The 23,089-nt window shown below is 35.1% G+C and overlaps 2 protein-coding genes across 8 annotated transcripts; one reads left to right on the forward strand and one right to left on the reverse strand.

Moving 5' to 3' along the window:
* Window positions 1-7,150: 7,150 nt before the first annotated feature.
* Window positions 7,151-12,917, reverse strand: LOC132172586 (uncharacterized). Of its 5 annotated transcripts, none has more exons than XR_009439162.1 (9): window positions 11,720-12,917; window positions 11,333-11,485; window positions 11,048-11,086; window positions 10,760-10,840; window positions 10,530-10,649; window positions 8,986-9,090; window positions 8,716-8,894; window positions 8,431-8,582; window positions 7,151-7,493 (listed from the first exon to the last, which is right to left on the reverse strand). XR_009439162.1 is itself a non-coding variant. In XM_059584111.1 (7 exons), the coding sequence occupies exons 1-7, from the start codon at window positions 12,839-12,841 to the stop codon at window positions 8,832-8,834; spliced, it is 1,683 nt and encodes a 560-aa protein (XP_059440094.1). In that variant the 5' UTR covers window positions 12,842-12,917; the 3' UTR covers window positions 7,753-8,831. The 5 variants fall into 5 exon arrangements, 1 of the variants encoding a protein (XP_059440094.1); XR_009439161.1 differs by having other exon boundaries at window positions 8,431-8,605; XR_009439163.1 differs by having other exon boundaries at window positions 8,431-8,614.
* A 4,713-nt stretch (window positions 12,918-17,630) lies between these two features.
* On the forward strand, window positions 17,631-21,864 carry LOC132171083 (calmodulin-binding protein 60 B-like). Of its 3 annotated transcripts, none has more exons than XM_059582300.1 (8): window positions 17,631-17,995; window positions 18,074-18,146; window positions 18,908-18,960; window positions 19,195-19,688; window positions 19,804-19,964; window positions 20,066-20,269; window positions 20,984-21,140; window positions 21,276-21,864. In XM_059582300.1, exons 1-8 carry the CDS (start codon window positions 17,910-17,912, stop codon window positions 21,611-21,613), a joined length of 1,566 nt encoding a protein of 521 aa, XP_059438283.1. In that variant the 5' UTR covers window positions 17,631-17,909; the 3' UTR covers window positions 21,614-21,864. The 3 variants fall into 3 exon arrangements, with proteins under 3 accessions (XP_059438283.1, XP_059438284.1, XP_059438285.1); XM_059582301.1 differs by having other exon boundaries at window positions 19,198-19,688; XM_059582302.1 differs by lacking the exon at window positions 18,908-18,960 and having other exon boundaries at window positions 17,903-17,995.
* The last annotated feature ends 1,225 nt before the right edge of the window (window positions 21,865-23,089 follow it).

Genomic DNA, 23,089 nt, shown 5'->3' on the forward strand with positions numbered 1-23,089 from the left:
TATCTATTTTGTGCATATATTTTGTTTAATGGAGCCATTTTAAAAATATAATTACATACATAGAAAATCCAAATACAAAAAACAAGTGATGGTTGTAACTTGTAAGCCACATGTCTAAGGGGTAGCTCAATCGATTGGGGATCATGCCTTCTAAAGCGGAGGTCACTAGTTTGAATCTCTCCTCCCCCTCTTGTGCAAACATGTCAACAAAAAAAAAAAAACTTGTAGGCCACATCTTTCAGGATGGAGGTTGTGACGTCCTTGACCCACCTTCTTACATAGGCAATGGTCGTCGGCCACTTTTATGAAATGCGGTAAAAGTTGTGGTATCCACGGCTCACCTACAATAGGAGGGAGTTGGGAGGCCGTGACCAAACCCAAAGGTGTTGCTCACATGGTCAATTGAGTCATTTTCTTTTATTTTTATTTTATTCACCTTAGGTGATGAGATTTGAAGTATCGACGACACTAAATTTGATATTTTAAGCTATGAAAATGGGTAGTATTTCTAAATTTTTAGCAATGGATCTTTAGATTTAAGCTTAGGAATTATTTAGTAGAATTAAAAGATTTTACTCATTCTCATAATTAAAAATTGAATTCATGTAATTTCGAGAAATTTATAATTTTTGAGATAAATTCCTTTTTCTTTAATTTAAAAATGGTGAAAACATAAATTAAGGAGAGAAGATGACAAAATTAGATGTTTTACCATCAGAAATCATTACTCAATATAGAAATGGAAAATGTTTTTCTCGTATTACTTATGGTCAATGGTGTAGAGCTAACCGTAAGTAATGCTATAAGTCCCTCTTGAATCACTCAAAGAATGATGTGTTTATTAAAATTACCATTGAGCATGTGATTGATCATTATTAGATTTTGACTAAATGTTAATTTTAATAGTCAAATTATTCTTGAAGGGATTCAAGAGGGATACAAGAAAGACTTGTAGAATTATTCGCTAACCACTCTAACATTTGGGACTAAAACATTTTTCCAGTGTTTAATTGGAACTTGAAAATACTCTAAAAACACCACTATTGTCACCCCCCTAGAAGAACCAATTCAAAAAAACTCAGTAGACACAATTCTAAATCCAAACCCACAAAATTATACATAAAACAAATTGAGAAGTCAATTTCTTACAATGAAAAAGATAAGAGAGAGAAGAGAAAGGTGATAAGTCGGCGACAACGCGACAGTGAATTGGTGATAGTCTCCCATGGTTAATAGGGACTGGGGCCAACTGCTATTACTAGGCAAAGGCGATGGTAATCGCCAATTGCATAAGGCAAAAAGAAGAGAGCGTGAGATGGTGATTGTTGGCGATGAAGATCTCCATCAACTCGAGAAAGAAAGAAAGAAGAAGGGGGCATAAAATGTTTTACAAACCCCATTAGCCTTTTTGTCTTGTCAACAAAAAAATGTTTCGAGTTTAATCAAAATTTTAAACCGTCCAAAAGAAAAACATTTGTCAAGAAAATTTTTACTGAGAAACAAATAAGACAAAAAACTCATTTCGTACGCATCATATAAAATATAGAATTAAAACGTTTTATTTTATATATGCACATATTAAAAATTAAAAGGCAATTATAATCACAATGAAATCATTGAAATGACTAAGAGTCTTCATGTGGTTTTTATTAACTGTTTTAACTACTAACCGCTTTTAAAAGTGGTTAGTAAAAATCGCTAACCGTTTTTTAATATATATATATAAAAGACCAAATGGTGATGAAAGTATAGTTGAATATGTTTATATTTGTGTTTCTTGTTTGGGATATCTACTTTAAGGCTTTTTAATAACTGGGTTTTCCTTGATTTTCATATTTGTATTACTTTGGGTTATGAATTTGATAATCCTGATGATTTTCATAATTTTTTTTTGGATGTTGATAGCATTTGGGTTTTTTTGGGTACATACCATTTACATTTTTTATTTTTTATTTTTATATATGGGCTCATTTTGGAGCAAGTGGTACATTGCAAGTTTGCAACCTATATGCTTATTAAATAGTGCATATTTTGATGCCAAAAATGCACATAAAAGGCCAAAAAAGGCCAAATAAGTTCAACACTGAAAATTGGACCAAAAGGCAAAAAAAAAAAAAAAAAAAAAGAAAAGTAGGAAAAAACATAATTCTCAAATTCGGGCCAAAAAGAAAGCTCAAACAAAGCTAAAAAAAAAAGGGTTAGCCGACAATTAGCGGAAGTGGTTAGTAAAATGTACTAACCGTTTAAGCGGTTATGGTTTTAGCTACTAACCGTTAACCGCATGATCACCCTTATAAATGAGACACTAAGGTCTAATATAACCCGCGATAAAAAATAAAAAATAATAATAATAAAAAATAAATAAATAAGAGTCTGTTTGGAATTGTGTTTGAAAAATATAAATTTTAATTCAAAAAGAGCTTTTGGGCAAAAGCTTCATTGTTAATTTTTTGTCAAAAGTGCGTTTTTGTCATTTTTAGGCTTTTTGGACCATTAAAATGGCTTTTAATTTTTTTAAGTATAAACTTTTTTTTTTTCAAATAAACTTTTTAAGTATTAAAAGCACTTTTAAACTTCTTAAATGTAATCTCAAACATGCCCAAAATCAAAATTGTTGTATACACGAATGTTTTGTTATCCACATAAGTTGCTCAAACAATTTTGGGAAAAATACAAAATTAGTCTTTGTGGTTTACCTGATTTAGAATTAACTCTCTATGGTATCAAAATGAACTTAAAGGTCCTTGAGGTATGTCAAAAATATAATTTAGTCTCTACAATCAAATTCCATTAACTAATTTAACAAATTCTCTTAGTATGACACTGACTTTAATAATACAAGTATCACAATTATGTTGACTCTAATGTTTTACGCTATTAGAATCTGTTAAGTCAATAAACAAAATTTAACTATTTGACTTTTGATACTACAATGAGTTAATTGCAAATCAAGCAAACCACCATAGCTGAATTTACATTTTTCCCAACAATTTTATTGAAAAACAAAAGCGACAAAAATTTAGTTTATGCAATTGTTTCATTAGCTTTTACTTTCCTTTTGACTTGACGTGACACGTGAGTCCGTGTAGTTTTTTGAAAGGTCAGTTTCACCGCTATTGCATCAAAGGACAATTACATCGTTTTACTCAAAAGGTAACAACCTTTTTTCACCTTTTTGGCTGCGGTTTTGCGTGTGATTCTGACACGTGTCGACTAAAGAGCTCTTTCTTAAAGTGATAGACCTCTACAGGACAAATTGACACGTTGATTAATCGTACTATATCTGACCAAACAATAAAAATATCTATTTTATAAAATAAAAGCCCTCTTGCCTCTTGGTCTTGGATTTGCACTTGCGTAAGGTTACTTTTACAAATATGGAATTATCTTATTCACCAACTATTTACTATTGTATTAAGGTCAGCTTTTTTAATTTAAGTTATAGGAATATTAGTAAAAAAAATAAAATAAGTATTCTGTTTTATATAAAGATGAACGGCTAGTTTTGTTAAGAATTTTACTTTTTAAGCTTGCGGAAGAAGAGACAATGGACCCTAGAGGCGATGAGCCATTGAGCGGGATCGACGAGCAATAAGAGCCAAATATTTTATGTTTTGTTATGGTTAATGATACTAGGGATTGTGAGAGAGGTGGAGATCCAAAGAGAGGAGAATAAGTGATAAGAAGGGTTTGCTCATGCCAAGACTGAAAAATGAGGGGATAGAGCACGCAATTTTTGGGGATTGAGGTGAAAATCTAAACAAAGCACATGGTTTTTTTTAAGGATTGTAGTTGAATGGAGATGTGCACAAATTGTTGGCGACGGCGTGGCTTCAAAGAGGATCACTAACGTGTCACTTTATGGGTCGTTATTTTAAATCGATAGTTGTAATAAAATGTGTTGATCGCGTCAAACTAACTAACCAAGAAAATATACAAAGTAGAGAAGAAGGTAAGCACAAAGATCTTTGTCGGGTGAGCAAGCATGGGATCTGTCTAATGCTTAAGCCAATAGGTTTTTTTTGGAGAAGATAAAGATTCTAAGAAAAATTAACAATTGGGTGATTATTCCTTATCTCGGACGTTTACCTCTCATTGCATTATTTTCCTACCTCTACAACCTAGTAGTAGTTGTATCGACTTGTAGAACATAATGAGAGCCCTATTATGTGCCCCATTTCTATTGTTGGTTGCATACCCTCTTATGAGAATATCAAAAATGTTAAGGGAAGAGTTGTAATTCCTTGTGGTTAACCTCTTATTCGGCCAGTGTAATAGTTACGAGGATCATGCCAAGTTTACTGTTAGCCGTATGGTACATTGGGCTCTACCCAATTCAAGCCCTTGAACCCTACAAAATTTATGTGAAAAAAGTGTTGTTTTCCCTTAAAAAAAAAGAAAAAAGAAAAAAAAAACTACCAATATCGTCCTATATCCCGTAAGAAGAAAATAAAGAACTTAAACCACCCATTTGACAAATAGAATCTAAACCGCATTAAGGGGTTAAAATACTCACTTGAGACACTTAAACTATACTTAATAGATCTTATTCACTCTTTCTATACCTTTCAACTTATATATAATTTGAGATGCGGATTAGGATACTAAAATGACGAGCAATCATTGGATGTCCTACCACTAAAGTTTTTGCAATGTATTGCCATTTTGTTTAGTCAGGAAAGCATTAATTATACATTACACTTGAGCTTTAGCCAAAAGGTTAGGTGAAGTATGCATTTCTAAAAAAAATAAAATGTCAGGAGTCAATAAGTTCTCCACATTTAACTAATATTCTTCTACAAATTTAACAGATCAACCATTAAAATTTGTAGGGTCTTCCATCGACAAATCTACAAATCTAATAGTTAATTTGTAAGATAAAATGAAAAAAAATATAGATAAAATATTAACACTAATCATTATTTATTTTTTAAAATGTCCACGTTAGTGTCCCCAACTTACCATCTAAAGTAAAGTAATATGTTGTTAAATCTTACTTCTTTTGGGTTATAAAGGATTCATCATTGAAAGATAGAAAAATCAGGGGGGTACCAACAACCCCACTAGCGTTGCAGGTTCATCATGTGAATAGGGCTCTCAAATGATATTTCCATGTACTTTAAAAGGCATGAAACTTTATGTTGGACTTGGTCTTTTTTTGGTTAATTTAATGGGGGATTGATATTCATAGGTTGGGTTCAATTTCAAACAATCATCATTCGTGCTCTCAAAAAGGTCAACGAATTTGATATCACTCTGACGTGAAAAGAAAACACAAACAAACAATGGATGCAGAGTCGGCTATATCCGTTCAAATTTTGTCTTTTTATCCTTTTTTATTATTATTATTTTTTTTTTCCCAAAAACTAAAACACTAACAAAAAAACTCAAACACAAAATACAAAACTTTTATTTTTTTTAATAAATTTATATTATTCCCTTGTTATTATTGGAATATTTTGAATAAAACAAGTGTTGCATTTTACAGAAGTCTTAACTAATTTTTATTTTTAAAAAATATTAGACCACCCACAATGGCTGTGGTGGCTGCACACCACCTTGGTCTTGATTGGAAAAAATTAAATATTTTTCAGTTTAATTGAATTAAATAAGAGTTGGTTCCTTTAAAATGAGGGGCAAAATTATCCCCTTCTTTTAAGGGAATCGACTCCTCTCCAACTCATTTGAACTAGAGATGATTAATTTCTTTGGTTGAGAAAACCATATCACCCCAAGATTTGGTTGAACTAGAGAGGAGTTGGGAAGGCCATGTCACCAACCTAATTTGGTTGAAACAATCGCATGGCCACAAAAAATAAAAAAAGTGGTGATATTACGCACGCCAGTGTAAGTGCATAGTGCCTCACGCTGGTGTGAACAGTAACCAAAAATTACAGTTTCAACATTTTTTTAATATTTTTTTGTTACTGTTCACACCAGCGTGAGGCACTGTGCACTCACACTGGCGTGTGTAATATCATCACTCAAAAAAATTATACAAAGAAAGATTTTAATGTGTTGAAGTTTCTCAAAATAAGTAGGTAGACTCTATAAAATATTTTGTCAAATATGGACCACATAAAAAAAAACACTTATATCACATTTATCATTTATGTTACATCAAAACACATTTTCAAATCATAAAAAAAAATAAAAATAAATAAATAAACCCTCCCCTCTGCATTATTTTCTGAACGCAACAGCATGAACCGTTGTATGAATGGAGAGCACTGCTGTTATCCAAATGGTGGGCATGGGGATTTTTTTTGAAATGATGATAACCTTTGACCAAATGTTTGGATTGGACAACTAATTGTGCCTGTATACTTGATGCTATCCATTGCCAGAAGTAGGCAACAGCTGAATAGCTGATCAATCTTGTTGGTCCAAGCCATTCTACCTAATTTGGAACAAGAAAAGGATAAGTAACCCCACTTGGAGATGTGATCAATTTTCGTTTTGGTAATAATTGATTGGAGATGTGATTCGATTGGACTCACCAGGTGATAGAAAGGAGATGACGATGTGAAAGAAACATTGACTTTGTTAATAATACTACTAGGGCAATAGGTTCTTTATGGATTACATGACCATACATTAGAGGACAAGCCAACCATAATTCAGCATATCCGTCACATAAGCATCTCTTCTTTGAATATAGTTTTTTTTTTTTAATATTATTTTTATTGTTTTTTAAGGAAGGAGAATGAGAGAGGAGTCGTCGGGGAGACAGGAAATGAACTTTCATATGTAGCAAGATTTTTAGAATAATTTATGGGAATGAAAAAGGGCCGATAATAGCTAAATATAATTATCATAGTCATTTAGAGAATCTGCTAGAAATGCTCTATATTGCATTTAGATTTTCCGAATAACAATAGATTAGTGCTTAAATCTTGATTCTACAGATCTGAAGACCAGTTAATTCAGCATGAGCATCAAAGTTCTCAAACATTACTATTGACCATGGAAAATTAATTTTAATTATTATCCACAACATTTGATCACTTTCTAAATCATTTTTTACTTTCTACTGTTGGTACAAGTAACTAAAGAAAGTACTCTAATCCTATTTCTCTTCTGCAATTTGCAAACACAATGGCAGTCAAAAAGTGCTGAAGAATGGAAGAGCAATAAAATCACTGAAAAAAGTGTGCTACTTTGTCATTAAATTGTAGATGATATGCTGTCACGCAATTATACAACCACTGGGTATATTTATCATATATGATACAAAAGTGGCCGGAGATTCAAATATAATCAAAAAATCTAAGGGCCCAAAGAAAAGAAACTATGCTGCCCATGGGGGATCCCAAAAGTTGTACACATCTCAAATGGAGTCTTCGGCTAAGCACCACTAATCGAAACAAATGTAAGCTCAGGCATCTTCATGGAAGGCCAAATCTCTGGGTCATCAATCCAGGCAACTCATTAGAGGGATGCTGGGCAAGAGGGTGATGATAAGAAGTGCCAACGGTCACAGGGTCACGGGTCTGTAAATGGGGTTTATAGGTGAAATGGGTGAGTTCCACGACTTAGTAAGTAAACATAAACATGAGATAAATCATATGGTAAAACATTAGCTAAAAATTCTGTGTCCAAATGATATTACAATCATACCATAACATTTCTTTGAGAGTAATCATGAGAGAAATTCATAGATAGTTACATGGAAAGCAATCTAATTATAAAGAAAGAACCTTAAAGCATTTAAGACTTACTTCCTTTTTTTTTTTTTTTTGGAAATAAATATATTTCTTATTGAAACTTGTTTTACCCCTTGGGTTATTTTTGTATTTCTTAAACCCTGCGCGGCGCAAGTTGGCACGTCCCGAAGTACCTCATGAGCTCAATCCTGTAGCCTCAAGAGAGCTGCATGCAGTAGGATATCCTTGATCAGTGGACCATAATAGCGGAACAAAAGACCATCACCTTGGGCGTACAATTTGGTGAAGGTCACTTGACTGATAGCCCACACTGTGTTGTGTGGTTTGTCGTGCTATTCGTGAATCATACGTGTCATGTAATCCGGTACCGGTCATAATCACATTCATGTCATAATGGTACCACAGGGTTAAACTTTGTTTGATAATACTTTTCCCTTTCTGTTTTCCCTTTTCAAAACAAAAACATTAACAAACAACCCAAAATACTCAAAACTACTATCACCTTTAGGTTACATCAAAAACGCTCTTTCAAAAAAAAAAAAACACCATTTAAAAAACATTAACAAACGAAGCCTATGCCAAACAAAATTATTTGGCTTAGTTTGAGCCCTTGACGAGAAAGTTCTCTACCTCAGAATCCAAATTAAATGTAACATGTATTCAAGACACAAAGTTCCATGTTTCATGCTTTCTTGACAATTAAAAGAAGACCAAAGCAGCTACAATTATGTTGCATGTTCGGGAGTCTAAAATAAATACTCACACGTGCATTATGTCTTCAATTTATTAAGTTCTTGCTTTCCTTCACTTGATCCACGCCACTTGGGCCACAAACCCACTTGATATTCATGCTGATATTTGTTTCCAATATCTCTCAGCCCGGCGTCCGCTGAAGTGCTCCTACTAACAACAAAACTATTCTTCCACAGTTCAAAAGTCTGCATAATCTCAATTAAGATGCACAGTGTACAATCACATGAATAACTATTAATGTCATCAAATCAACCATAAGAATTGCATCATGTGAAGAAAAATAGGTCCTACATACCAGCTACAGCTTATTTTTAAGACGAAAACATTGAATCATCAATGGGATCTTCTCTATAGGTTGTATCATGTTTAGCAGCAGATTGAGAGTAATAGATGCCTCCTGCACAAGTATTCTTATGGCTGCGATGATTCTGAAGTGCTTGAATGAACTACTACTGACAATTCTTGCAGAAATACCTAAACATAATAACATTGATGGTTACAGAAATAAACTTTGCAATTTAACTCATATTAACAAACAAAATATAAGGAACACAAGAAAATTTACCTTTTTAAAGTTTTCTAACTCTTGTCTTACTTCTGGAAAACTGTCCCCAATTAAAGGTTGTATGGTAGTAGGCAGCAGATTTTGATCATTTAGAACACTGCTTTCCTGTAGACAACCCCCGGGTTAATGCCAATTTCGTAAGTTAGTTGCCTTGAGCAGCAGTAAAATTAAATAAACTTATGCAGCTTTTGCAAGCACATTTTGCTAAGCAAGCAGTTAGCCAAAGCTGGCCTGTGGCGAATCTCTTGATGTCGCCATCAATGTTATTATCTTGCCTCTACTCTGTGGTTCTTAAATAAAAGTCATTATGATGAAAACCTTGCTTCACATCATGTTGTCAACTTGTACTAACAGTAAACACTCCATAACATAAAATTTACGGGACAATTGGCTTGCATTCAAAACCCAGATTAAATTTATCCACTAATTATGTTCCAAATGGTGATTTCGAAGAACAGCAAAACAGCTCACTGCATGAGCTTCAAGGGAAACAAGGAAAACATGGAACCTTCAACCTATCATGGCATTTTTCAAATCATATTTAAGAAACGATAAATCAATTCCTGTTCCCCTTCACAATGCTCCTGATCAAACTCATCAAGAGCCATTCAAAAACAGGGGAATTTTCTGTTAAAACAGCCTATGAGTGGCTCCTTCCTCAAAATGTCACAACTTCATAGGCCCTCACCTCCTGTGGATGCCTTCTATTTGGAAAGTATATATACACACTTCCTATGGCTGCTAACTCACAACGAGCTTCCTGTTAGTAAAACTTTGGCTATTAAAAATATTATTCCTTTGACAGCTTGTTCCTTAAGCAATTACCCAGTAAAAGACTAATCATGTTATTTGCTCTTGCCTATCTTGTAAAAATATATGGCAAAAGTTCAATATCCCTTCACTTGCATCTGAATATCACCTTACTCTTTCTTTATCTAAAACACTTTCCCAAAGAATGCTCAACTCCTATGATTCAGCACCAGTACTATAAAATCATATTAATATGCCCATTCTTGTATTGAGTCATTTGGCTTGCACACAATCAAGCTTTATTCTGCAATCAACCTATCAGTCTCGCTCAATATCTCAAATAATGCCAATGCATAATCATTGAACCTCTCTCACTTATTTTAGAGTCTGATTCTGAAATTTGGCTCCGTGCCTTCCAGGGGAAGAGCATCAAGACCAGAGTTCTAAGGGTGTTACTCCATGACAGTTTGTATTTGGCAGCAAATATCCCTAATGTCCGAACATCTTTTTGCCATATAGAGAAGCCAATCTTGTGACCAATGGGTTGGCTTAGTGCCACGATTCACAAGAAATCTGCGATGACTTTTACTCTAAGAACCTCTTGTATATAGGCCAATATTTGTTTTGGGATAGTTTTGGTTTCTCTTTTCCCAGACTAGTTACTGTGCCTCCATGAATGTAAAGACCTCCTTTTCCATAACTTTTGTTTTTATCTTTTCTTTTGAACGAAAAAAAAAAATGATAAGGCAACAAAGCAGATTGAGTAACTAGCAAATACAAAGTTTGAAATATACCAGTTTGAAACCTCCATGAGAATGTGAAAAAGTCATTTTTTGAATGTTTACACATTGATGCTGTTGCAATGCTACAGAAACACGTATAATTGCGCAAAGAGATCTGAATTTCTGCTTTTCCTGAAAATAATAGAAGAAAATAGGTATAAATTGATGTAGAACAGTTCTTTTCTCCATATAACTAATAAAAAACCAAGTTAATGGAATGCATATGGTACAGAGTAAGCTACCTCTTTAGAGAATTCCTTTAAAGAAGCATGATCAGATTTTGGAAATTTCTTCCGGTGATATCTTGTGAGTAACGCTATTAACTGCAGATGTACCAGATCATAACCAGCATAAGAGTCTACTTATACCTTATGGACACACCTAAATGGTCAAGAATTTATGAACATAGACCTATTCCAAGTTCCAATCCCACCCCTAATCACCTGAAACAAGGCTCCAGGGGCAGCAGAGAGCAAATTTATAATACTAATCATTAAGGATAGAGCAGAATTAGTAGATGGATGACATACCTTGACCTCCTCAGTATTATAACCTTGAAGACCACCATCCTATAGAGAACATCGACAGGATCAAAAATTAAGAAACAGGAGAATGTTTTATTAACGCAACGCAAGATACTGAAAAGTTCTAGAGATGATGAAATTTTTTCTTTCCAACTTTAAAAGAACATAAAGCATATCACACTTTAATAGTCAAATATAGCCTAACATTCTGCATATATTCAAGATATCTTGGATTATATAAAAAGCATTCAATCAAGGAACACAAACTAGACAAAGAATGAAAACACAAACCATGATTACACGATAAGTCTGCTTATGGTAACCCTTTTTGCCAGTGAAAAGGCCAATATTGTGAAGCAAACAGGCAGCTTCAAGATATTCAAAATCCATCTCATCCAAGGAGGCGGCAACCTGTTCATATTTTCTTAAGCCTTCGAAAATCTCCTGTAATAACCATTAAATCAGAAATCATAGGAAACCATTGTCATAATGTGCATGAAGAAACATATCGAAGGGAAATGTTTTGTTTCTCATTAGGCCCAGCTTCTTGAATTGGAAATCAAATCCAAACTGCAATGTGAATACAATCACACATTCGATGAATCTATTAAACCAGGTATAACATGAAATTTCAGCAAGTAACATCAAAATGAATCAAAACCAAGAAGTTCAATATACCTTTGCAATCCCAGCACACTGAGCAGCAGCTCTCATCCTCTTCTTGCTATTAAACCTTGTAGCAAGCCACACAACAGACCTCCACCTTGCATTGGCATTCAAATCATAGCCACCATACACCTTTGCTAAACTCTCAGCAATAACACCCTCCCCCAATGCATATCCAGAAACTTCCATTTCCTTAATCCCAATCACCTCAAATATTTCCTCCAACAACACCGCCCCCGCCACTATAAACTCTGACCGACTCTTAAACATCCCCTCTCTCCTCACCTTCTCTTTCTCCCCTCCCTCACATACCCTCTCAACCACACCCCTCAATTCCTCTCTAGTAAACCTCCAAGCCCAATCCCTCTTGCACTCCCCAGAGAAAACCTCATTATCATTCTCAAACACATCACTTTTCGCGTAACCATAAAACACAGCCTTCTCAATTGCACGAACCGTACCAGAACACCCAACTACCATCTCAAATCCACACTCCTTGATTTTCTCTACCACCCCAGATTCTCGTATAACTAATCTAACATACTCCCTCATTTGCCCAACAAGGCCATGTTTCACAAACTTGTCAGTCAAATTCACATGCCCCAACTTCAATGAAGCCCCAAAACTAACTTTCCCTTCCTTCCCAACAACGAACTCAGTAGACCCACCTCCAATATCTATAACCACCACCGATTTCCCAAAAACTGACAGGAATTGAAGCACACCCAGGTACACAAGCCGGGCTTCCTCCTCACCTGACAACACCTCAACTTCAAGACCAGTCTTTTCCTTGACACACCGAACAAACTCATTTCTATTAGCTGCCTCGCGTGTTGCTGCAGTGGCAACACAGCGAGTATGGTTGGGAATGACATGGTGAGAGGATAAGATTGCTTGGAAGCCTTGGAGGGTTTGGAGGGCAAGTGGGGTTGTTGGGGCGGAGCTGAGGCCGAGGACGACGGATTCTTTGAGGTGGCTGAGAGTGAGGAATTTGCCGGATGTGTTGGCATGGACAATGAGGAGCTTGAAGGAGTTGGTGCCCATGTCTACGGCAGCAAAGAGGGAGGAGGACGAAGACGAGGTTGGTGAAGGTGGAAGACTGGCGCCCATGTCTTGGTTCTGGATCAAACTCATCGAATGTCGCGCTCAGAAGGTAAAGGTATGATAGCAATTTCAACAGGAATTGAAATGCTCCCAGAAGAAGGTTGAAGCCTGAAGGTTCAGACTACTTCTTGTTAAAATGTTGTAGTGGCAGCTTTATAGTTATCGCGGCGAGAAAGTCGGCTTTCTTTGTGTAACGCCATATTATTATAAAGACCCGTTATGTGAGAATTTTATAGAGTCGAAGGAGTGTGTCGTCTTTTAGCTGAAAGTGTCGTTTAATAGAGTCGAGAGTCGTAATCATTGTTTCTGTGACTTTCGATTTGTCATCAGTTTTTAGTAACATCCTTTGACAATAGAGGTTAAGAGGGGGAACGTTTATGTTTTAAAGGCGACATTTGCCATAGCCGGGAACAGGGATTTTAGAATTCTTTGAAATTTGATAATATCTAATTAATTATATATAAAGAATAAATATCTTTGAGGATGGCTCGGCAACTTCCGTTTGGCTTAACTGTCTGGGGTTGATTTCGGCCACTCCCAAAATCTCAAAGCAAACCCTTCATTTATTTTATTTTATTTGGCCATTGGGAGTGGTTCGGCCACCCCAATTTTGCAAGTTGGGGGTGACTGAAACTACTCCCATAGGTCATGGGGTGGTTTGGCGACCCCTTGACTGCCCATTGCCACTCCTAACTAAAATGCGGGTGGTCGGCTACCCCCTATAGCCAAAATGGGGTGGCCAGCTACCCCCAACTCCCCATAATTTTTATTTATTTTTTAATAATTTGTGATTTTAGGTTTTTATTTTTTTTGTTACATATTTTTTAAAATATTTTTTAATTTGACATGGCACTCAAAAACACAAGTACCACGCCATGTGTCGCCTTGAAACTACATGTACCAATAGTCCAGGTGTAAGAGTGACGTAGAGCTCCGTAAAAAAATAATAGAATGATGACCAAAGAACCAAGTGTGTTTATTTGCTCATCATAGGAATTATTTGTAATATTTTTAAAAACCGAAGTAGCTATTTGATTCTGGCGCAAAGTACATGTATTGGAAATGCATTTAACCATTTTTTTTTTTTTCAGTCAACTAATTCTTAGCAGCATTTTTTTGTTTTTTACCCCTGACCCTCTACCTATAGTAGTTTCGTACTCCATTCATGATTTAGGATCATCTGTTGGGGAAAATAAACCCTTTCAAAGTTGGAATGCTGTGAAAGTTTATCGATGTGCCAATTTTCGTGCACATATTCTAGCTAAATGGGCTGCTTTCAATCTTATTTTTTGAAGCATTCTCACGGGATCTCTTATTCTCTCTTCCATTAAGATCAGGAATGAGAAAGATCCTCTTCTGTAATCTTTTATTCCTTATTCAATTAGAAAAAATAATAATAATAATAATAATAGGACTATCCATATTGCTTAAAACTATTTGAACACGTTTTTTTTTTTGTTTGAAGCAATTACTTTTCTCAAGATTTTTTAGATGAGAAAGGATTTTGAAATTACTGTTCTTCATTCCATGTGCTTCACGTGCCGCGGCAGATTTTGACCAAGCCCACATATGCACATCTTTCTAGCGCTACACACGCGTTTATCAGATTCTTGGATTACATGATCAGATCATCGACCCAAATTGACATAGTTTGGCCTATAATCAGCCTTGTTATCGGCCCATCTTGGCCCACGTCATCGGCTCTTTGTAAGCCCAGTTCATCGTAGTGTCGTCTCCGTCATTTCTGGCACCTCGCCATTTCACATTTGTTGCCTTGACTTCACGCGCGGTGGTCGAGTCAACATTCAAGTCATCCTGCTGAGTTTTGTGAGTCGAGTCAATCGATTAGCAAAAACAAAAAGAGAACGTAACTTTCTGAGCCAACTCAGTATGAGCTGACTCAGTCTTACACCAAGAAAAAAAAACAAAAAAGAGTAAAATTTTCCTTATCAAATACAAGAGATATTATTTTCTTATCAAATGATATTAAAATCTGATCATGTCATTTGAATAGGCTCCATTGCTATATTATCAAAGTCATTCAATAAAAATGTACTTCTATTAGGCTCTTTATAATAGTAGACATAAGTCTTTCGGGCCGAATCGCCCCAAATTATGTTTTCTCTTTTTCTCTATTTTTGCCTTTTTTTCTTTCTTTCATATTTTACTTTTATTATGAATTTTTACTTGACATTAGAGTCGAGATCTTGAATTTGAAATTTAACTCTTTAGTTTACAATTTTCAATCATATAAAGATTTCAAAATAATTGACAATTTGACATTAATGATATTTAATCCTATAGCCCAAGACATGATCGAGAGTCAAAAGAGATTAGGGTTATCTACTTGAACAATAATACACATCAAACTCACGGGTCATAAACTTTTGAATTTTGGGGTTTTTATTAGGTCTTTTACTTCAAGTGTCGTGTAATCAATATCAACCTAGCTAGGCCCATTAATTAGGCCATGCGCAAAAAGAGGACCCCGAGAAGGGGTTTCATAGGGATGGCTATCTCACCATGTCACCCTAACTACTTTTTACATTCTCAGCAATATGTCAAAAAACCCCTACATTGTAGTTAGGGTATGCAATTCGCAACCTGACAAATAAGAATAGTAGTAGGTGACGTTTAATTCGGCACCACTACAATACTAAGATTGTACCTTAATTACTAACAGATGGATGACACTTGATCGGAGACATATCTCGCCAGGTTGATAGGTTCAATATCAAAACACCACGTCCAACCAAGGCACGACTATCCTATCATTGGGTCCATGTAGAAGAGAGAGGAAGGACCCAACATACATAAGGAAAATCGACCATTGTACGTACACACACTTTACCTCTTAGATAGACTATTCCACTTGCTTCTCACTCTCTTCTCCAAGAAATTCCATTGAAAAATCTCCCCATCAATACATTTACTCATGCTCAAGCTCATAGGTATAATTGTATAAATAAAATAAAGAAAAAATTGCTCCCCAAAAAGCTTTTAAAAAATCCAACTTCTTGCAAGAGATTCGTAATGACAAAATCTTAAATTGTGAACTCGACAATTACACATTAGCGGATCCTCGAGAGTAGCGCCTTCTAGATGACAGTAACGCCTCTCAATATTATAGCAACTAAAAGTATTAACAAAATAATAACTTTTAGCCGTCCTTAGATACGTTGTTTGTGATATATTATTATTATTATTATTATTATTATTATTAGGTTTAAGAAATAAAATAATATGGAATCATATATGTTCAGAAAATAAAAATAATAAAAACAAAAAATCTTGAAAGATATACAAGACTATCTTCGGTTACTGGAGTTTGACATTTTTCCATGGGTTGGGGAAGAGTAATGCACAAGTAACAATGGCTGCAGAGATGTTCGTCGAATTTTCGTGGAAAATGGAGGGTTGAAAATTTGCAAATGCCGGAAATTGCACAGAAACATGCCTGTTGACTATAAACACTATTCTTAAACCTACCATTCAAACGTTGTTACATGATTTGCACATGTTTATTTGCACGCATGTCTGAACATATACAGACTTTTTCTTTTTTAGCTTTATTTGTATATATGACAATAAATTTAAACTTGAATTTCGCAGACTTTACGAAGAATCTCAATGGAAAATCATCACAGACATTAGAGCTGTCCATCTAGATCAGCATGGCGTCATCTCGCTCAATAATATATATATATATATAGCTAATTTGATTAGTATTATAGCAAAAAAGCTCTCTAACTTGGAAAGGCCTTTGGCAAATTTAGTTGAATATTCTAGCTTTTTATATTTAAATAAATAGAGTAGTGCAACAATAGAGAGTGAACAGTAGGGTTTATTTAAAAAGTGAGTAATTAAAAATAAATAAATGACACTTTATTAAATAAATAGTAAAGCTAAAATGCAAAATCAGGTATGGTAGTTTTTCTTATTTACAATTAATTTCATGTGGTATCAAAATCAACTCAGAGGTCTCTGGAGTATGTCAAAAAAATAATTTATTTATCAAAGTCAAATTCTGTTTACTAACTTAATAAATTTTATTAGTATGACGCTGTCTTAAATACGATGAGAATAACTTTTATGAGATTGTAATACAAACTCATCATTTTATGTCATCCAATGAAAAATTGACACATCATCTTAGTACAACTTATAAAAAAAAAAAAAAAAAAACCCACCATATATATGGATGTGATCAGGTGTGTTTATTATTATTATTATTTTAAGTTGTACGTAGTAAGTTGAGGGGTCAATTTCTCGTTAGAGGGCACAAAATGATGGGTTTGTGCTGCAATCCCATAGAAGCAACTCTCAAATAGGTTACGTACATGTCACAAATTTATTGGCTTTGACGTGTCACACTATTTAACAAAACTTGGCTAAAAGTAAATTGTTTTTTTGGCGTACCTCAAAACTTCTGAGTTCATTTAATACCACATAGAGCTAACTGCAAATGTCTCAACTAATTCTTGGATCCGTCCTTGTTAAAAAACATAAAATTATATCCAAAGGTTAGTTCAAGACGGTTAGTTATAACGTTTATCTTAAATAAATTGACTAAAGTTTAAAGAGTTTGGATAAGAATGGGCACGCGCAAATGAAAATATTTGGAAAGTTGTGTAACGCGTACGCGCGTTTACTCGGTGCATATTTTAGATTCTCTTGATAAAATCAATAATAACTTGTCTCTAGTAATACTATGTTTAATGTACTTTTCAATAATTGCCGTTAGTCTTGTTAGTTGATTTATTCCGAAGGGTGAGAATCTACATTCGACCACTTTCTAAGCTAAAATTAATGATACTTTCAGAATATTTGTTGAATAAAATCTTCTTGGTTCTTGTTGCCTTAAACCTTTATGGAATATACGATATAAATTATAATGTTGACTTTCACGATTACGTCCTTGTTTTTGATGGAGCTGAAAGTGAACGGAACCTTCGTCGTACATTCCGTATAAAAGCGAGGTCGATCTTTGTTTATTTTCGTAGATATTCTAGTTGTTGGTTGGCTAGTTTGGTTTCGGATTTCTCGGAGGAGTACTCTCGTGTTTGTAGAAGTTGATTGTTGAGTTGAGCCTTTTTGGATGGTGGAGAAGAGGCAGTTTAGTGGAGAGGATGACTACGATCGTTTTCGTATGTTGAAGTGCAGGCCATCACTTCTTCATCCATGGTAGGTTTTGTATGATTCTGTGTTGTATTACCTTTTTTGAATGCTTTTATGGGTTTTTGAATGTGGGTTTTTGTGCAGCGGTTTTAGGCACTTGATTACAGAGCGTGATCCCCTGAATGACAAATTCTTTGAGAATTTCTTTCGTCGGCTGGTATGTTGATTCTCTGTTAGCTATTTACATACGGTTTTTTTCTGTTTGTATTTGTTTTTTCTCTGTTAGCTATTATTGTCTGAACATATATAAGCGCTGGCCCTTTTATTTGTTTTGTTTTCTCTGGTTCCTCTTACTGTTCTAATGGTGTATGGCTTCCCAGTTTAGCTTCCTTGGTTGCTGCTACAAGACAATCTTTTTTACTAAAGGTTTGATTTTGTTGGGTAACTAGTGTTTGATCTCAATGACCCATTTAGAAGTCACCTGGCTGTGTTAATTTTATTTCCCATATATACATGGTAAAAATTTCTCAGTCTTGTCTTTCCTTGGTTGCATAGGCTATAGTCGCCATACTCCATCAACTGGTACAAGACACTTTTGATTAAAGGTTTGCTTTTGTTGGCTAGCTAGTGATTGATCTCATGATTATTATTGACTATTTAAAATTCATTTGGTTATTTCAATTGCTTTACTTTATTCATGGTAAAATTTCTCAGTTTAACCTCCTTGGCTGCACAGGTTACTTGATCAACTGGTTACATTAGTTTCTGTTAATTAGTTAATGATTATTTTCATCCAATTTTAAGTATGGGATATGTTAACCACATCTATGTGATACCTTAAAAGATCCAACGTTTGTGAAACTCATCTGTTTGTCAAAATGTCGTTGTTGAATGAATGGCTGTATTCATTGAGATATTCAAGCACTCTCAGTTTCAAACCTCTGGGGTTTATTATAGTCCTTATCTTTTATCAAATAGGTGCGGGAGGAGGTGGAACGTGTTGTACTGCTATCACTTCACCCATCTCCAAGGTCTGTTCTCTTGCCTGATTGTTTGTGTTCTTGAACATTTATGTTCTACACATGCTTTGTCTCTCTGATACCTTTACCAGGAAAATTCAGGGTCAAATCAAGTTTTATTTTTTCAAGGCTTCCAATAATTCTGCAGTATTTTTGTATCACCTTTAAACTGCTTCTTCTTTTCTTTTCTTTTTTGGTTTGGGTTACAAGATTAGATTTTTCACTGATTTTGTGTTAACTTTGTAGCAGACCCGCACATAATCAGGCTGGAACATCTGGAGTGAGGAGATTGCAGCTGCAATTTGTGCAAAAATTCCCCTCCACCATATTTACAGGGGCCAGCATAAGAGCTGAAGATGGTTCCCAAATCCAAATTCAACTGATTGATGCTAGTTCCAGGACTAGAGTAAACTCTGGTCCCTTTTCTTCTATCAAGGTTGAGCTTGTAGCCCTCAAGGATGATTTACGTTTCGACGACGAAGACGACTGGACCGAACAGGATTTCAACGCCAGTATTTCACGTGAAAGGGAGGGTAGAAGGCCATTAGTAACTGGAGATCTAATAGTGTCCCTGAGAGAAGGTGCTGGTGATATTAGTGAAATCAGTTTCACCGATAATTCAAGCTGGATGAGAACTAAGAGGTTCAGGTTAGGAGCAAGAGTTGTGCAAAAACATTTTGCTGAAAGAATCAGGGAAGCTACAAGTGACCCCTTCAGGGTAAAAGATCGCCGTGGAGAAGGTAAGCCATTGGTAGACCTATGAGATTGACTGTTAAATCAGCTGATAGGAGGGATGAATTTAATTATTTAATTTAATTTATATTCAATAACTGACCGAGAAATCTCTTTGTTCAGTGAATCAGAAACACACCCATCCGCTCTTGGATGACGAAATATGGCGTTTGAAGAGCATAAGGAGAGATGGTGCATACCATAAGAAGTTGATGGCTGCTGGAATTATGACTGTGGGGGACTTCCTGCGGACCTGTGCAATCAATCAATGCGAAGTACTCAAGGTAAGGCGCTCTGTATTTGGATAAAGTTTCTGCATCACTTTTAAGTAGTTCAACAATATCATATTAGCTAATCCTTCCAACTTTCTACTGTGGAAATGTAGAGTCTAGGCAGGTTTTCAGGGAAAAGATTGGAGACAATCATACAAGAAGCAAAGACTCGCTATGTAGATGACGGTATGCGTTATACTTACAACATATATGGAGATAATTGTGCCCTCCAGTTCAATTCCATCTACCAGGTTGTAGCAGCAACACTGGATGGCCATAATTATCGTTCTGTGGAAGAACTAACTCCACTGGTGAAGGTATGCAATAATATCCTGGAGATAATTTCTCTGTTTTTCAGTGAATCACTTATTGTAATTTCACATTTTCTGTTTTTCTTTATTGAGTTGGTTATTTGGAAAGAGATCCTTGCCAAATTAACATTTCTGAACTGTATCTGTAATACTCCAATCCCATATTAGGAAGATGAGAAGAAGTCTATATAGAGTGGCTGGTTTATAAAGATAGTCATGGGTGTTAAGTCCTACATTGCCTAGTTAATAATGCATTCTAGGGAAGTTCCAAATTGACTAGTTCTTTTTTAGTAACAGTATAGATATGGCTTGCGCTTTTCCTGGGGTCGTTACAAGTGCTATCAGAGCTAGGTTGTAACGCCATGTCATGTGATACTGGAGCACTGCATGACGTGACCCTGACGAGAACGTCAGGAATTTAAGAGAGAGTTTGTAACACCCCGATCCCATATTAGGAAGATGAGAAAAAGCCCGTATAGAGTGGGTGGTTTATAAAAATAGTCATGGGTGTTAAGTCCCACATTGCCTAGTTATTATGTGAAACTGGATTTATAATGAAATTTAGGAAAACTCTAAATTAATTAGTCATTTTAGAGTAATAGTGCAGATGTGATTAGCATTTTTCTCTAGGTCATTATAGTATCATTGCTCTTATTGAACGTCAATATCCCAAACATTCCTTTAGGCTAGAAACTCATCATTTCTTTGTTCCATTGGCAGGATTGGGTGGAAGCTGCGAAGAAGAAAGCATATAAACACTTGAACGATTGGATCCCGGTCAATCACCTATCAACTGTGAGCTTACCAAGGCCCCCAGCAAGTCTATCAGATCATCCATTTAGTGTTTCAGAAATTGACTCCCCAGTCACACACCAAGGTATAAAGACTTGTATTATGCATATAGATTAACTTGAGGTTTGTGAAAGGGAAACAATAGGCATTCTGGCTGTTTTTAAGCATATAATGATTCTTATTAAATCACCACTTATCTTAAAACTGTATATCTATGCAGATCAAGTAGAAGCGTTGTTCTGTTTAAATCAATACGAACCTTCAATAGCACAAAACAGTCACCCCATAATGCTAGGAAACGGTTTAGTGGAGGAATCACTGCACGATTTAGGAGATTTGCCAGTTCTCCCAAGTGATTATATGGCAGCATATGGCAATTCTCTGGTTCAGACGCCAACTTGTTTTCCTGCTACATGGGAGCATGGGAATGATGTTTTCTTTGCTTCGGATGTTGACGTCTTTTCAAGGACTGGAAAACCCAAGGCGGCATGGTGTAAGATTCGGGCTGCTGTCAAGATTATGCGGGTTGTTGCTTCCAAAAGAATGGTTGGTTACTAAGTTCTCATTAGGAGCTAAGTTGATCCTAGACTTGTTAAGCTTAATTTGTAAAATACCTGTTAAGTGCAGCAAAGGGAACAAGTAGCAGCAGTGTGGCATCTTTCCTTTACTTTTTTTTTTTTTTTTTTCTTGTTTAAATTTTAATTATGTAGATCAATGTGTAAATAGTGTTTATATGACCTATTTTGTAATGGTTTCTGCAATGTTCAAATTTACAAGTAGTAAATGTCATGTGAAGCCACACAGCTATTCTTCAAGAGGAATTGTCTACCATTTGGTTCTCAACATAAGCAATAACAATACTTTGCATTTGTCTATATCATAGCTAAACGAATAAAGAATGTGCTAAAATAGAACAGTTCAGATTAGATTAAAGGATGCTACAAAGCAAAATCACATGACAGAGCACACAAAGGCTTGGACACAAGTGATCTTGGAGAGGGCCCATAAGATTGATAAAAAGCTTCCGTTTGAGGGAGAGTATAACAATATAACAATGGACTCACACTTGAGGGAGAGATTGTCGAGTATACACATGTGAGTATAGAAAGGTTCGAGCCTCACATTAAAAAGTTGTCATAAGTGTAAATAATTAATATATAGAATATTTGAGTCAAACTTGTATGCTTAAGCTTTTGGATTGAGTGATGTCTCATCGCGTTATATTATGGGCTCACTAAAAGACCCTCCAACGTATCAATCTCTTTAAAAATATGCATTTTTTACACATATCAGTTTAATGGACCGAGTTGGAAGAAATTTCTTCAACAAATTTGGAGGAAAAATTTGTCCATTTCAAATAGCAAAAACAAAAGGTTTGATTACCTTAATGCTAAATTTTATGAAGTTACTTGTATAATCCATGACAAACCTAAAATATTTAATAGGTTATTTGAAGCTAATTTTAATTGGAGAATGAGTACCTAAACCGAAGACTGGTGTAATATCCAATCAAATTTGATGAAAGATACAACATTTTCTACGCAACTGACTACTTTCGTCTTCTAATTACTGTAATTGGACCATATTTTAGAAAGATACAATAATCCAGCTACATCGAAATGATTAGAATCACGTCTTAATTAAAGTTGTTGAATTAAACATCATATCAAGTTGATTTCAGCTTTTGAGACCGAAATGTTAGCCACCCAATGTGCTAATAAGGCCATCGTGTTGGATAAGTAGAAGTGAAACATTGATGGTCTATTTTATTGTTGGAAATTAATATATTGTATCTTTATTTAATTAATCAAGCTACTATTAGGTCAACATATACATGGGATTTTTTTTTTTTTGGGGAGGGGGGGGGGGGGGGGCTCTATTTCTAGCAAGAGTAAGGGAAAATAAATAAAAGCTACTTTCAAAGATGAAAACCATTAAAGTAAGATTTGGGAAGAAACTATTTTATAGTTTAAATTATATTTTACATAGCTAATGGTGTATATGTTATCACATTATGAATATATTGCAACATTA

The sequence above is a fragment of the Corylus avellana genome, chromosome ca2 (assembly GCF_901000735.1).
Source record: "Corylus avellana chromosome ca2, CavTom2PMs-1.0".
NCBI lineage: Eukaryota > Viridiplantae > Streptophyta > Magnoliopsida > Fagales > Betulaceae > Corylus > Corylus avellana.